Here is a 16523-nt window from a genome sequence, read left to right as displayed (position 1 = left end):
AGAGAGAAAATTACTGATTAAAGGCCTCTCTGCTGTGATGCTGTCACAGACGAATACCATAGCATTTTAAATGCATTAAAAAAAACAAACCCCCAAAAAAACAAATAACCCCTTTCCCATACTGCTTGCAAAATCGTGACTTGTCACTGAGAACTTAAAGCAGAAAAATGTTGTTCAGAGACTCATTAAAAATCCACTGCTTGCTGCAAACTATAAATAATTCTACAGCACTGTAAAGTGGAACAATAGCAAGTCTGATGTTTCTGATTGACTTTTCCCCCTTTCTTACTTCTAACTGTTCTTCAGCAACTACCACACATTAAAGCGCCATAACTCTCTCACTCTTGCTCTGTATAGCATTCATATGCTTTACCTGTTCTTCACTGCATTTTTCTTGAAGCATCATCTGGAATTCTTCTAAACTGCACTTCACTTCCTTCAGCTTCAGGGAAAGAGCTTCTACCTCTTGTTCATAGTCTGCACTAGCCCCAGAATCTTCCATTAAATTAAGGATCTTTAGTTCAATGTCTGCTATCACCACCTAGAAGGGACAGCAGTCAATTACTCATTCTTAGAAGTACAACACTCCTTTCCTGATAATGTTCTGAAGTCAATGCTAATATTTCTCCCCCGCCAAAAGGAACATGGAAGCAAAAAAAGACGTAGCTTCAAACCCCCCAGATTTTCTCTGAACAATTAAATAAATAAATTTGGTACAGTTAGTTTTGAAAGTGTTACAACAATAGCCTCTGCAGGAATTTGTATTAACTCAGATACAGAATAAATGAGGAGAGCAGAACCGAAAGACTCCATTTGGATGCAACCAAGAAGACAACACACCTCAGTGGGGAAGGAGGCAGCACACAGACTGATCACATCACCCGTTGGGAGGAATGATGCTGAATTACCAAAACATAGTAACATTACTGTATGTCAGCCAGGCTATTATTGTAATCTGTTGGGATCTGGTTTTTGATTCAAGCTGTTGTGAACCAAAGTTACTGCATTACTTTAAACTCACATTTTTCAGCTGAGTGTGGAGACAAGGTACTATGGCTCAACTGCAAAGTAATCAACTGTAGTAAATTAACTGCTTCACATCATACATCCGTATCTAGAGGCTGTTTCTGCTTCATGCTATTTGAGTTTTTCCCTGTAGATCTTGACTAGGTTAGAAAAACCTCCCACCACTACCAAATTATTAACATTGAGGCAAGTCATTAAATGCTGACAGGAGTTCAGCAGCACTTACAGCTGCCTGAAGCCTCCTTGTTTTTACTAGCTGAACTGCTCTGCCTTTGCCAACACAAACCCCGAAAGGGATCCAGACACAGTTACTTAGGTGCATTCAAGATACTAATTCCTGCAGAGTTCAGCACCCGAGTGCTTGGCTGAATAACAGCATAAACCTGGACGCATTTCTTGGCATGGCTCAGTTCCTATTAAAGAACCATACCACCCAACAACAACAAAAAAACAGCTGGAAATGTCTCCTAGCAATTTTAAATGGGGACATTTTGGTATTGGCTCCTTTATAACAAGTGAAATTTGTTGCTTTATGTAGAGACAGTGCCTGGAGCAAACTTGTACACCACAGGGAACTTAAAAGTGGCATGCCTGCCACTTTCTTATGATCTGCACACCAGAGAAAAAAGCTGCATGCCAGGCTACCACCCAGCCCACCCTCTCATGTCAGTCCTACTTGCATCCACCTGTTTTCACCAACAGGTGCCACCTACTCCTATCCTGCTGCCATCTGGACATGGCAATAGGATGCCCTGGTGGTAGGTCCAAATACCACCACAGCTCACAGAAAGCAGAGGACCAGCCCCTATTTTTCTACCTATGCTGGCAGCTGCTCTACATAAAGACAATTTTACCAACTGAGAAGCATTCTTACTCCAGTCTTTTGAATCAAGTGCAAGTGCCACAAAAAACAACAAATAAAAAAATAGCTTTTTTATCCTAGCTGATTTTTTATGATTGAGACCAATGAAAAATTAACTTTTAATGGAGGATTCAAACTATACTAAGCCATGTTTCTGAAAATCACCCAAAGACAAAAAAAGTTTTAAAATACTCAAGAATTCTACCTAAATCCCCAGATGCATAAAGATCCCAAATCTAAAGATATTTTTTGTAACTAAGCCCTCAGAAAGCTGCACCTGAAACTGAAGCCAAGCAGTTACATGCTTTCTGTACAGTGTAATGAAGGCGATTAAGTGGGGAGAGCAGAAGCAGTAAGCATTGCTTTTCTGCAGACACACACCTCAGGGAAGTGCAACTTGTATGGAGAGCAGCAGTAAACTGTCTGCTCTGTCTTACCTGGTAATAGGCAAGCTGCATTTCCACTGCATGCTGCATTTTCGGGGTCTGGGGGTCTGACTTCAGGGACACTTTAGTTTTGTCTAGCCACTGCTCCACCTCGGCAACTTGGGCATGGCACACCTGGAGGATCTTTTCTGGTTCCAACCTGCTGGGACCCACAGCTTTCCCTCGAGTGCCCCAGGTGATGTCAGGGACAGGAGGCGGCTTGTCACTCTGAAGGAAAGCACATGGAAGAAATGTTATCTGTCTGCTTTATCCTTTCTTTCCCTTCCCCTTACCAGTGGGAAATATTTAACTTTTGCAATCACAGAGCTCTGAAACAACTCTACCATCATGTTCCCAAATTAAAAATGAAAGAAAGAAAAGGAAAAAAGAAAAAAAGAAAGGGAAACTCAGCAGCCAGATGATCCAGGATCTGGTGTAACAGGTTTCCAGGCAGCAATTTGCATCTGCACAGGTATACGTGAACAAGAGGAAGAGGGATGACGCACCATTAACCAGCTTTCCCCTGAGGAGAGATGTTTTCCTGCAGGAGTTAGATGTAAAAGCAATACAGTTTATAAGCTGCAAAGCAAGCTGTCGGGCAATGCTTACAAGCTACTTGCACACATTCTGTTCCAAAATTCAATCAGTGCTTTATTTGGGCTTTAGGTCACACAGAAAAATAATATATATTTTTAAGTATGTCTCATGTAATTCTTTCTAACTTGCACTTCTTTAAAAAGCAATAATGCACACTTTGTAATAAGGAGAAATCTAGAATGTGCTAAGACATCTGCAGTTGCTTGGAAGGCTGTACAGGTGTATATATACCTCTATACATACAAATACTGATACTTGATAAGTAAGTCAAGCAAAACACCACAAGAATAAAATTACCTATACACTACCACGGCCCTACAACATACATTCAGGCAGCTGAGACAGTCACTGGTAGTGTACAAGCTTCATGATAAGATGAGATTTGGCAGAAGAACAGGGAGCAAAAGCGCATGGTTTCACATATCAATGTCTTAATCACTACTGTCCTTTGCCTCTGGGACACCATGGGACAGTGCCATTAAACACAAAAAGGGTATCTGAGCTTACAATTCCCAGAACAGTCTAACTATGGCTCCTGAGGTATACATGACTGAAGAAATAAAAATGTACCAACTTACTTCAACCTCCACCAGAAACTTTCAACTCTAGTTCTAGGCCTGTTTGTTCTAGTTCATTCATCTAAATAACAAAACAGTACACATGTATAATACTGTGCTGACACCCTTTCATCACACACGTATGTGCACCTAAGCATTTAGTTTACACTGTCAGCATGCTCTGCCCCTCCCCAGCTAGACAGTGTTACTGCAGTAAACTTGGTCCCACCTCCCCCATAGAAATAGAAATTCAGATATACAGTCAAATTAGTTCGATGAAACATGATGGTATGGTCTGCATAGTTGTCTGTGCACACTTCATGGAGGCACCAACAGATGGTTACCATGGCGTAGCTGACAACACAATCATAGAATTTTCTGTTCACCTTCTGACCGTGTGACAGATTTAGAATTACTCATATGGATGAGCATGTTTTGGTGATAATATTCCAAGACCATACCAGGCAACCAAACTTCCTGGTGATGCCCTTAACCCAGGTGCCATGGAAGCAGTAGACTTCTCTCAGAGTAGGATCTGTCTAGAGTACTGGACCCCCTGTTAACCTCAAGGGAGTCACCTACCACTACAACCCATCTTTTTCTTCCTCATCCAGTAGTTCAAATGTTTTTCTGAATCCTAAATCATGTTTTAGGCTGTTATAACAGAATTTGGAAGCACATATGTTTCCACGGAAGAGACAACATGCCAGAGGGAGGACATGGTATCGTTTAGCAATCACTAACATAGTAGGAATTATTTAATTTTAGCATGCAGTTAAGCTCTAAATGGAGAACATAATCAACTTCAGAAATCTCTACACATACATACATTTCTAGGGAAAACAAATAGATTTACCATTCATGAAAATTAATGCCTTTCTGACTCCAAATAGTAACTGAACTTGTAAGTACATCATTAAAAAAAAAAGAAAAATATCACTCTCTACAGGTATTTCCATAACATATGGAATTGTCACAGTATAGCAAAACACTGAAGTGGAAAAATGGGATCTCACTAGATCAGAGTAGCAGGGAGGAGAATCATCCCCTTGAAATACTGGCCACGGTCCTTTCGATGCAGCTCAGGATGTGGCTGGCTTTCTGGGTTGTGAGCTGCCAGCTCACGTCTATCTTTTCATTCACCAAGCCCTCCTCTGCAGGGCTACTCTCAATCAGTTCATCCCCCAGCCTGTGTTGATACTGAGGGTTACTCTGACCCAGGTTCAGGACCTTGTGCCTGGCTTTGCTGAACCTTATCAGGTTCACATGGGCACATTTCTCAAGCTTGTCCAGGTCCCTCTGGATAGTATCCTGTCCCTCAGACATGTCAAGGGCACCACACAGCTTGGTGTCATCTGTAAACCTGCTAAGTGTGCACTCAATCTCACTGTCTGTGTCACTAATGAAGATATTAAACAGTACTGGTCCTACTACAGACCCCTGAAGGACACCACTCATCATGATCTCTGTCTGGACATGGAAATTTTGACCACTACTCTCTGGATGCGACCAGCCATCCAATTCCTCATCCACCAGTCTGTCCATTAAATCCACCTCTCTCCAATTCAGAAAAGATGTTGTGGGGGACTATGTCAAGGGCCTTATAGAAGTCTGGACTTACAGAAGTCCAGACAGATGACAACCATAGATCTTCCTTTGTCCACTGATGTAGTCATTCCACCATAGAAGGCCACTAAAAGTCATACAAGACCTCGACACATTCATGTCAGCTTCTTGCCTTCCTTTCCTGATTTCTTACACCTGGAGACTGAGATCTCTTGTACTCTATGGAAAGTGTCATTAAGATCTGCCAGATCTGTTCTGCAACCTTGTCCCTGAGGGCAGTTCCCCAGGGTGTATTGATTAACTCCTTGAACAGCCAGAAGATATTATACTGTGTACAACCTATAGGTTACTGCCCACTCCTCCTTTAGACTGTAGCATGCCTTCCACAAAGCAGCAATATATAGGAGTTTCAATCTCCTTAATTTCTCCTTTAACTCCCACTTAAAAATCTCACAGTTGATGTACACTTACATCACTTGAACCCCTCCATTAATGTCTGCATGAATACCAGCTCCTTATTTCCTGAAAAAACTCCATTTTGTTCTCTAGTAAATGATATTTTCAAGGAGCAAATCAAAATTACCCAAAGCAGTAATATGAAGAGGCACACAAGGGGTTGTAGGTATCCTACCATATCATAAATACTGCAACAAACTCCAGTGCATAACCATAATGAATAAGGGCCTCTGCCTACTAGGTAGGTTGCACAATGAGCAGAGAAATTCACCTTGTTTAGCCTACTTCATGCCTTCAAACTCACCATAGCATGACTGCCATCACCTGCACCAGGGTCTTCAGTACTCTGCAAAGTTTGCATAGAAGTTTCCTCACCATGTTTACTGTGCAATTCCATCATGTCATCAACATCCTGTAGAAAAAGAGGCAACACTGAAAGTATTTGTATCATTAGTAGTGTGGTGTGTAGTAGTGTAGATATGGCGCTTAGGGAAGTAGTTTAGTGCTGGACTTGGTAGTGTTAACTTTACAGTTGGAGTCAATGATCTTAAAAGTCTTTCCAACCTAAATGATTCTATGATTATTGCTTTGTTGTGCAGAAACAATTGCAGTCATTACATTATTGAGACACTATGAAAAACAGACCACGACCAAAATGATCAGATGCTGGTCTTCTTATGTACAAAGAGAACCTCTTCCACAAATCATCCCCCAACAAAATGCACATTTTATAGCCTTTCTAATAATTAGTGAAACAAATTGCTGCTACCAAATGTTCATTTCTGTCTTTGCTGGTTTTGACAAGCTAGAAGAAATTAATATTCAACGACAGAATCACTTAGGTTGGAAAATTCAAGGTCAGTGAGTCCAACCAAAATGTGCAACAGGAGAAGAGATTTTAAATGGCAAGATTTAGCATGATGTAGAAGATGGAAGATGTGAACAAGGCCATCATGTCCTGCACTTCTACAGTTCTCTTGCTTTGCACACTTCAGCAATACCTAGGACTTGTGCAGATCTTTTCTACAAAGATGAGACCAAGTCCCCATGGAGATAACCCTGAGTGCATTACCTGAACGAGGCCATCCGACAAGGTACCAGAAGACCAGGAGGTTGTACTGTCTTCCTTGTGTTTTTCACCATCCCTTTCCAAAGGCCAGAATTTTGCATCTTTCTCTGTGGCTGTACCTCCCTTTGAAAGCAGAAGCAGCTATGTATTAGACTGTGAACAGGAAGCTCTGATATTCTTTCAAGCAATGTAAATTACTACAAACCTTCAGTAACACATTGGTCTATTTCTGCTAAACCTTCAGTAACACATTGGTCTGTTTCTGTTTTGTTTATCTATCCTTATTGTGTTTCCCAAATCCCACTCCTTCTGTTGTTCTGTAGCGCTGCTGCAAAATGAATGGCAGTTGGATGACACTAATAGTTTTCTCTAGAGACAACAGGATATCCTCATTTTTTTTCACACTGTATATAAAAAAATACAAACCCAAGAAACAACCTTTCTCCTGTCCCCTAAAACATCCTGTATGTAAAGAAAACCACAGCAACAAAGGGGCAGAAACCTTGCAACTGAAGTGCTTGGATCAGAGTAGTAAGACATCACCTCTATGCAGGCTGTTGGGACTTCTTCACACTGTCAAGCCATGTATTTTCATCCTTGCCTAGCCTAAAGCAACCCCTTCAACACCCTATCACCTCTTTGACTCATTTCCTTTTGATTCTTGTTGCAAGGGTATAGCAAAAATTCTAATTAATATCCATAGCAAGGACTTCAGAGAAACAGAGATTCTTCAAAATTTGATTGAGGCCACAGGTCATTCCAGGAGATGTATACAACAGTAGCTTGTCATTACTGGCCCAGGCAGGCTGTGAACTGCTGTGTGAGTGGGTATCTAGGTTACAAGTTCACCAGCATATCTGCACATTCCTGATTTCATTCAAGTAACTCTCATTTAGTTCCTAGGATGCAGGAAAAGTGTGCAGAAAGTTTCATGGATTTTTCTTTTTTTTTCTTTTCACAAAAGCTATTAACTACATCATGTAACTTTACTCCCAGCTTTGTTCCTCTGCAGTTCACACGGGCATTTAGACTGCCGTTTCAGAGCAATCTGCTGAGCAGTGTCTACCATTCTCCCAGAAATCTTTCCTTCACCTCCTTCCAATAGTCTGATCATGCCCTTTTTTCTTAAGCTCAAACATACAAATAATTTTGATTAAGTTTTAACATTTCAGAGGCTGCCTAATTCTCTCTAAACCCCATTCCACATATAAATGTTGGCATTTAGGCTCATATTTTGCCATTAAAACTTTCATAAAGCGGGAATTACTATTTACGCAATGCCACCAAAAGCAGGATAACACATCACAGAATGAGGTGCTGTGTAACACTTATATTGTAATACTGGTAGGCTGGCTCAAGCCCAATTTCTTGGTATCCTAGAACAATAAAAGGTATTTTAATTTGTTCTAAAGTGTTTTGGATTAACATGTTTTTCATAATTCGTCCTGTACCAAAATCTTGTCTCTTACGTACACAGCTGTATATGCAAGATACATACCAAACTCACCTTGCTGTGTAAAGAACAGTCTTCTATTTCTTCATCCAAGGAAGGTAGAAGAGACATCATTCCTCTTTTTTTCAACTACAAAAATACACACAAACAGACAGTCCAGTTATTCATCGCAATAACAGTAAAAGCCTCTTCTGCCTGTAAACCAAAATAAAGTTACCACTTGAGGTAAATTTTTAGAGAAGCACTGAACATCTGCCACATTACATTAAACTAAAACTTCAGGTACTAAGCACCTCTGAAAATTGAGACTTTTTCTGTGCTATACTGTTTTAACATAACAACTATAATAAGGTCAAATTTAATTTTGTTCCATAAAAACAATTTACTGAAAATCCTGTAACAACTGATTATCAACAAAACTACACATTGAGTATTTTGCTGTTGATTGCTTGATGCAAACTTCATGCTGGATCTGATCATGCAAAAAAAATAATCAGAGGTACACTTCTTCTGCCTTCTCCTATACATGCATCATACTCAGTCCTTCTGGGACCATTCAGAAGCACAAAGGGAAGGAGAAGAAGTATTAATTCACAGCTGTAGGGGAGCTCCTCTCTCAATACCACTCCTCCTGGAGGAAGAAAGGTTATTTACCTGCCTCCTCAGCTCTCAGGTGAGTGATCACAACATGGTGCTCCACTTACCCGCTGACCAGAAACATCAGTCCCAACCAAGTCACTTTGTGCTAATACAGAGGCTGTAGGTTCATCTTCTGATTCAGGCACTTCTTGCTGTAAGCGCTGGTGGAGCTCAGACATTGTATTCTTCATTCCTGTAAGGACATCTTCCTTTCTTTGGCACAGCTTTATGATTTCTTCTTTTACAGCTTCCATGTCTCCCTAAGGAGCAACAATATCCATAAGCATCCATTTTTATTACTTAACCAAACAGTAATGTAACTGGTGACAACAGTAATGCATCTTACTGAAACTGGGACTATTTCCCTTTTTTCTTTTTTCAGGGCATTCGGACAGTTCCCCATTGTCACTATAGAAGATGTATAGATACATGCAAAACAGCAGCAACAGATTGAACTCAGTACAGCACTTGCTGCCTGTAATGCAGAAGTTGGTAGTCTGGAAGTAAATGTGAAAGGCTGGGTAACTAATTCTAACTAGGTCCTGCATAGCCATGGGGATATGAGTTTCCTTCAGGACAGAGGGAATGCAGCTGGGTTACATTACTCTCTGTGTCAGAGCAGGTGATGAACTACCTCCTCTGGAAACTTGACACAAACCACTTAGGATAGCTTTGATGAGGTCAAAGACAACAATAAGGGTAGCTCAGGTAGCTGAGTTTTTCTTTGTTGAAGCTGGCCTAAAAGAAGGAAACAAACTCTTCACTGGCTTTTAGTGGCATGTACTGGGCCAAAACTATCCCATGTCTTTCAATATGATACTGGGAGCAATTATCCCCAATCTGCAGGGATTGAACAATAATCCAAGTAACTGTATTTATAAAGAGGGAAATAAATCTGTCTTTGTCTCCTCCCTGAAGAGCTAGAGCTGGCTCTAGCTGGTGCTCTGCTTGGACCTTTCCTTATCACCCAGTCTCCAAGTGAGCAAAGAAAGCACAACAAATCACAGAGTAAGACAGGGTGAGGAATAAAATACCCTACTCCATTACAGAAAGTGCTAAAGCTCTTTGAAGCATTGTTGCTCAGAAAACTAATGTGGTTAAATATCCCCTTGCACACTGGACTCAGTCCATCAGACCAAGCTTTGATGGTATGCAGGTAATAATCTGAGACAGATGAAAGCAGTAAGACTGCTACTTCCATCTCAAGTACAGCTTCTTCTGTTAATGTCAGTGTGGCTGCAGGACTAGCTAAGTAGAGGCAAAACTCCAGCAAATTTTCAAAGGACATGGAAACTTTGCTCAGGCAAGGGTATTTTTTTCCTTTTGTACACTCAAACCTACAAGATAAGAACTTCCAAAGACAGAGACAAGAAAAAGCCATTGGAATGAAGAAAAAGCCATCCATGACAATTTGGCATATTTTATAAATATCCACCAAGAAGCCAATTTCTATTTGATTCATTGCAAGAGAAGGCTTTGCAGCATACATTCACCAGATACTGTTTGGCAAACTTCGTTAGCCAAAAACTTCCTCAGAAACCAACTTTTTATTAATGCCACTTCATCTGAAGCCCCTCAATAAGATGGGCAATTCCATTGCCCACATCTATTCATGAAATGCTACAGTTGTGAAAAGGTTTTCCTCTAAAACAGGAGCTATTAAACAGAAAGTCCTACACTAAAAGACAAAAACAGGAACAGGGAAATGAGTCATGACTTGTACGAATGCCAAGCCTGCAACATCCAACCACCTGAAAGCAAAGCAGCTATGTACTTAGGAGCCTACCAAGTGATTATCGTCATTAGGCAAGTACAGTGTATGTATATTAACTTCATTGTGAGTGACTGTAAAAAGCTGAATTTCAGAGGCACTTTATAAACAGCTATTACACTCAATTAGTCATTTCCTGACTTTTGCAGTGCTGTCTTTAAAACACATCTTACTTTTGATTAAATAATCAATTCATGCACTACAGAAAGCAGCTGATTGCAGGGAGAAAAGCAACACGTGTTTATGAGTTAATGAAAATAGTGTGGCAGCGAGGACAGTGAAAGGAGTCTAAAGAATCCCTAAATAGAACCACCAAAAGTACTGCTGCATGGTCAGTGATCAGAAATGGACTCAGTTCTCTGCTTATGCATTATCCAAAGCTGCTACCTCAGCAACATTATCTGGATGCTGAGCACAGGCAAGATATGAACGCTGCATATTGTTTCACCAAACCAGCTGTCAGCTGTTATGAAAGCAGCATTCTAAGTTTTCCTTAAAAGTTGATATAGGTACAAACAACACATCAAAATCAATAAGAAGTAAATTATGGAAGATATACCCAACTAATATTAATTGTAATATCTCTTGGTATATGTCAACTTACATATGCATAGTCACACTATGTCGTTTAATTGTTTGACCATGCATAGTGGGGAGGGGAAGCACACTGATATTTCTAAGTTGTCTGCATCATCGTGATTAATATTAGTCAGGAAAAGTAGCAGACATGAGAGAGTAAACAGTAAAACTCACCTCTGGACAATGAGTCTTCTGAGACAGTGGTTGATCTTGCAATATTTCTACCAAGGGGTTCTTTAGGAATTGTTTCAACTTTTCAATTTCTTGCTCACATTCTTCTGTTTTCTTTACAGCTTCCTGTGAAATTGTAATCCTCATAAATAATTGTGACTTCAGTAACAGAGAAACAAACTAGTCAGGAATGCAAGAAACTTGTACTGAAGAGTACTGATGCCTCCTTTGTATCTGTAGTTACATGTAAAAGTATATGGTCTGCTAACTTTGCACAACCCTATCTTCACTAAGTTTATTATTCACTTGCTAAAGAGAAACTTCTCTATCCATAAGTATGGTGGAGTATTCTGCCTAGAAGCCTTTGCTTACTCCAGAGTAGAACTACGGATTTGGTTATAAAATGCAAAAAGCATATTTAATCATAGTCACTACAATTTAGAACAGGTTGAAAAAAAGGGAGAAATTACAGGGTGTCATATCAAGTTAGAAAGCCTACCTGGTTTTTATTGGTGCTCAGGTCTTTACTGCCAGCTAGTTCTGCACTGACCACAAATGAACTGTGCTGCACACCAAGGAGACACTGCAGCTCAGAGGATAAGCCAACCACAGTATCTGACAATTTGAATACTTCCTATAAAAAGGATAAGTATTTCTACTTGGTGTGAGCTTGTGCTGCTTACATGGCTTACTGGAAAACATATACATTATAAAGAGCCAAATTTACTTTTACTTATTTGAGAGCAACAGCAAAATCTCATCAACCCCCATGCTTTACTGTTTGCGCAGAAATGGGCAGTTCCCCCCCAACACTGTTCATGTTTGTCAGCCACTGCCTGTTACAATGTCTCAGGTAATTAAGACATTGTTACATCTACAAAACAGAATATTTACTGCAAACATTTAACTTGCAGAACACTTTTGGTGTCTTTCTGTTTTCTGACCCATGAGCTGAGAACCAAGGAATATTTAAGGGCTATTCCTCAGGTGTCTGCAAAGGTAATGAAGAAAATGCAGTCTACCTGAACTTGAAATGCTGCTGATAGCAGCATTTTTTTAAGCCTCGCAGGCTGAAATAATCTCTCTGCAAACTTTGCACAGATTCTGCCTTTCAGAGCGGAGTCTCTCCTGCTATGAACAGTAACAGAAAAAAAGCCAGATTGGAGAAGAAGATATTTAATTGTGGCCTATAATTTAATACAATAGCATTAAGAATCAGAGGAGAAAAACAAAGAATAGGTCTTCAGTTCTATGAGAAACTAAAAGTCCTCTAAAAGGGGGATTCTCTTATCATACTTTCACTTCCACGTTAATAGGACTGTTTAGTAATAGGTAAAATGTGTATTACCTCAAAACTTCCTTGATTAAAGAATATGAATAATTTGTATACAGACTCCAATGTCTCCTGTCATGCGCCACAATGTGACCATAGCCACTTGCCTGAAGAGAGCTCATCTGTTCTCTGCCTTCCATTGAGGCACAAAAAAAAAAATCTTATTTTATCCTTCTCTTAATATAATATAAATTATGCCATATATGTGGGACTGAATATCTTCCTAGAAGCATTGACTCTCTTTTAAGTTATTTCCTGCTTGACATTTCCTCTTTACTTTTCCTGTTGCAGTAATACTACCCATGGCAAAGGGCCACCTGCCTATAGAGTACAAGCGGGCAGGCATTATTTTTTGTTATGAAAGAGCTTTCTAAAAATGAACACAGTAAATCAGCATTTATGCAAATAGAGACACTCAACTCCTCCTCCTGATGACGTTCTTTAAGTACTTGACAGGCCATAATAATAACAGAGGGCAACATTCAATTCAGATCTAATTTACCTAAAATCCTTCCCCAAAGCTTTCATATTTTGTTAGTGTTACACTTTTTCAGATGCAACTTAATTATGCAAAAATTACTACTGCAATATCCTGTTGCATCATCAATAGCAAAATATGGGCAAATGCACCCAAGCACTGAGATTTCAAAGCTAATCCTCAGGAAAAAAATTAGTCTGTATATATATGTGTACAGGAAACTTGCCTCCCATTTGCTTTCCTGTCTATCAGGATACTTACTACCTTTTCATGCAGTACTCAACATGCCATCCTTCAATAGCTTTATTCTTTATTATGTCTTTGTTGGTGTTAAACTTCTATTGTAGTACTTCTTCTTTCAACCTATTCAACAGGACTGGAAAATCCTTTTTGCACAGTTTGATATCCTAGCTGCCAATAATTGCAGTTTTTCCAATCTGTTCTCTCACAAAGAAATTTCACTCAGCTACAGATTGTTGGGTGCCTACAAGACAAAGGCAAATGCTGAGCAAAAAAGGTTACAGCTGTTTCAAAAAGGAGAAACATCTAAGCCTTGACCTAATACTTCACATAAACCAGTTAGAAATCTCATGGTAACACTTTATAATTGGAAAGCACCTGTTTCTGATAGTTCTAAAGTGTTTTGAAAATTCTGGAGTATTTAATCTGGTAACTCACTGAAAAAGGTACATTTTACCACATCCATTTTTCAGACATAAGAAACTGTATGGACTAAAAAAACCCCAAACTGCAGGAATCATACGGATCTCACACAGCCATTGCTTTGTTGGTTTTTTTTTTCCCGTACTCCAAGCATTAGTCATGTACCATGTTTGAGTTTTTCTCTTGGTGTGCTGCTCTTCATTTCACAAACTGAAAATCAGAGATGGACATTCACATTTTAGCTGTCACTTGTTTGTGCCTGGCTTCTGAAATACCCAGTAGGAAGTTGGATGTTTGAAAGCATCTGCTGTACTGTAATAGGGCTGGAAAACCAAATCAGTAAAGATACTATATTATTTTTCTAAGTGCTGCTATAATCCTGCTGAGAAATGAATGGGTCATATGAGAATTTTCATACCTCTGCTCACTTGGGAACATGCATAACCAAACTCCAGGTTGTCCCCAAGTATATATACACTAGGCAGTGGAATGTGATGGAAATATCCCTGAATTAAAACCTTCCTGAGCTGGTACAACCACATCACTCAGTGAAGTGCAGCAGAGATACCACTTCAGGTTTGGGGCCAGTATTGCTGCTTCATAATCCTTACTGCCCATAAGTTAACACTCACTGACCCATCAGCACTGCCTTCTCTTACAGCCATGTGTCACACCAATGCTGTTACCTCATTTCTGTTTCCAAACCTGTCAACAGCATCTCAAACTCCTCTGTCACATGTTCACTTATGATATGGGCACATCCTTGGACCTTCTGAGGGCAGGAGCTGGTGTGCCTCAAAACCAAGTGACACTGGTAGAAAGCAGTCACTTTCCTGGCTCACTGATTTGAGATCATCTTTACTAAACAAGTTTCTGCTGTCACTAATTTCTATTCAATTTCATGTTCAGGTAAGTTTAAGTACTTGAACGTTGCAGATGTGAGCACCTGCATGTAACACTGGATTTCAATCATAAGTTGTGCAAACTAGGATCTTAAGACACTTGGGGCTTCATTTCTTCTACAATATGCTAAACCACATGCTGTCAGTTGTGACTGAACTGGAAAACTGAAATGAATTTCAGGACTATTCAGTGTGCATTGCTGTAGTATCAAATTACAAAAAGTCCCCAAACCATTACATAGAGTAATAGAAAACATACTATATGCCTGTGTCGTGGTTTAATCCCAGCTGGTAACTCAGAACCACAGAGCCACTTGCTCACTCTCACCCTTTCCCTCCCCTGCTCCCAGAGCGATGGGGAAGAGAATGAAAAGAATATAACTCCCATGGGTTGAGATAAGAACACTCCAGTAACTAAGGTATAACTCAAAACCATCACTGCTACCACCAATAATAATAATGATAAAGGAAATGATAAGGGGAGAGAATACAACTGCTCACCACCTGCCAACCTATACCCAACCCAACCCAAGCAGTGATCTGGGCCTTCTGGGTAACCGAAGTTTATATACTGGGCATGATGTGCCTTCTAGCGATTAAAATTATTACAAAATAAAGGTGGGTTAGGTGACAATAAATTTAAAAAAAAAAATCAGTTACCTCCAGAAGATCATTTTGTTCTTTGGTAATTTTTTCTAATTTCTTCAATTCTCTCAAAAGCTGCCTTGCTCTCTGAAAGACTGAGAAAGGTTGCATTTTCACTCCTGGTAGCAGTAGTGCATCTTCATAGGACTGTATATGTACAATGTTTTTCATCATGGGACCAACATGGTCCAGTATAACCTATTAGGATACAGGAGAGATGATTGACATGATATTGAGTTGGAAAAATCAAAACTGAAAATTTATACTACTGTCATGATGTGCAAAAGTTCTCTCTAGTGAATTTCCCATTTAAGAACGAAGAATATTTTAATCTTGGAACAAACAAGTGAAAATCTATAGTGAGGTTGTCTAAAGCAAGACAAATATATAACCAACAGTTACAATTTTGCCTTTTCTGCATATACATACAGTTTGCACAGTGACAAAGGATCATATTCAGATTAATTACTATTTACTAAGCATATCGTTTCAATTTAAAATGAGGAAGTAGATGAACATTATTTTCCAGAATAAATATCAGTTTATTTTTTCCATGTAATGTAGCCATTACAAAATCATTCTCTGGATAACAAATCTATCAAAGGTATGATGACACTCATCTCTTCCCTGACACTGAATCCATGCTTTTTTTGCATTTCAGTTACCTAACTGAAATGCATGTGGTATAAAAGAAACTGTAATGCTTTGCTTTCCTTCACTTAAGCAGAGAAAGAAAAACTATGCGGCTGAGATATCTGTGCAGTGAAGTCTCTGCTTGATGAAACGGTTTTATGGCAAGTCACTCCAGCCTGCCTTTCCAGAAATGTCTACTAAACTCTGCCTCCATTTTTTGAAAAATAGGGCCTGATTTTGAGACTTTCAGATTACTTACTGTTTGATGCTAAGTAGAATGATATGCAGCATCTCAGAGTCAGGCCATAAACTTTTCAAAAATGGAGACACTCAAATATGGCAGGTATGTCTGACAACATGTACTTAAGTTACATATTCGAGTTCATTATGGGCATTTTTTCAATAGTGCTTTAATTTAAAATGTTTTCACTCAAACCATGACTGTGCTTCTTGAAGGGATCTCCCAACAGTCTCACCTTGGTGTTTACACTGAGCAGCTGTCTTGGGCCATGCAAACTTTATTCCTTTCAAATGAAGCTAAAGCAGAAGACATCCAGCCACTAATGGAAGTCCATTCTAAAGGATCAGTCCAAAGTAAGCCCCCAAGACACATACAACACAGATATCAGGTCCTCTGCACCTTTTGGATTGCACTACTTGCAACTGTAGAAATACATAGCTGAAATCATAAAATACTA

The 16523-nt window shown here is 39.5% G+C and overlaps 1 protein-coding gene across 1 annotated transcript in view; it reads right to left on the bottom strand.

Annotated features, from left to right (window-relative positions):
* The window catches only part of SYNE2 (spectrin repeat containing nuclear envelope protein 2), a 166728-nt gene that overhangs the window by 71354 nt on the left and 78851 nt on the right, over window positions 1-16523 (bottom strand). Inside the window, 8 exon segments of the mRNA XM_034061427.1 lie at window positions 335-541; window positions 2326-2541; window positions 5794-5901; window positions 6562-6681; window positions 8066-8140; window positions 8716-8910; window positions 11175-11297; window positions 15208-15390. Of these exon segments, the coding sequence (XP_033917318.1) occupies window positions 335-541; window positions 2326-2541; window positions 5794-5901; window positions 6562-6681; window positions 8066-8140; window positions 8716-8910; window positions 11175-11297; window positions 15208-15390 (1227 nt within the window).

This window comes from Melopsittacus undulatus, chromosome 4 (genome assembly GCF_012275295.1).
Source record: "Melopsittacus undulatus isolate bMelUnd1 chromosome 4, bMelUnd1.mat.Z, whole genome shotgun sequence".
Taxonomy (NCBI): Eukaryota; Metazoa; Chordata; class Aves; order Psittaciformes; family Psittaculidae; genus Melopsittacus; species Melopsittacus undulatus.
Note: the sequence above shows the minus strand (reverse complement) of the source record. Positions and strands in the feature narration are given on the sequence as shown.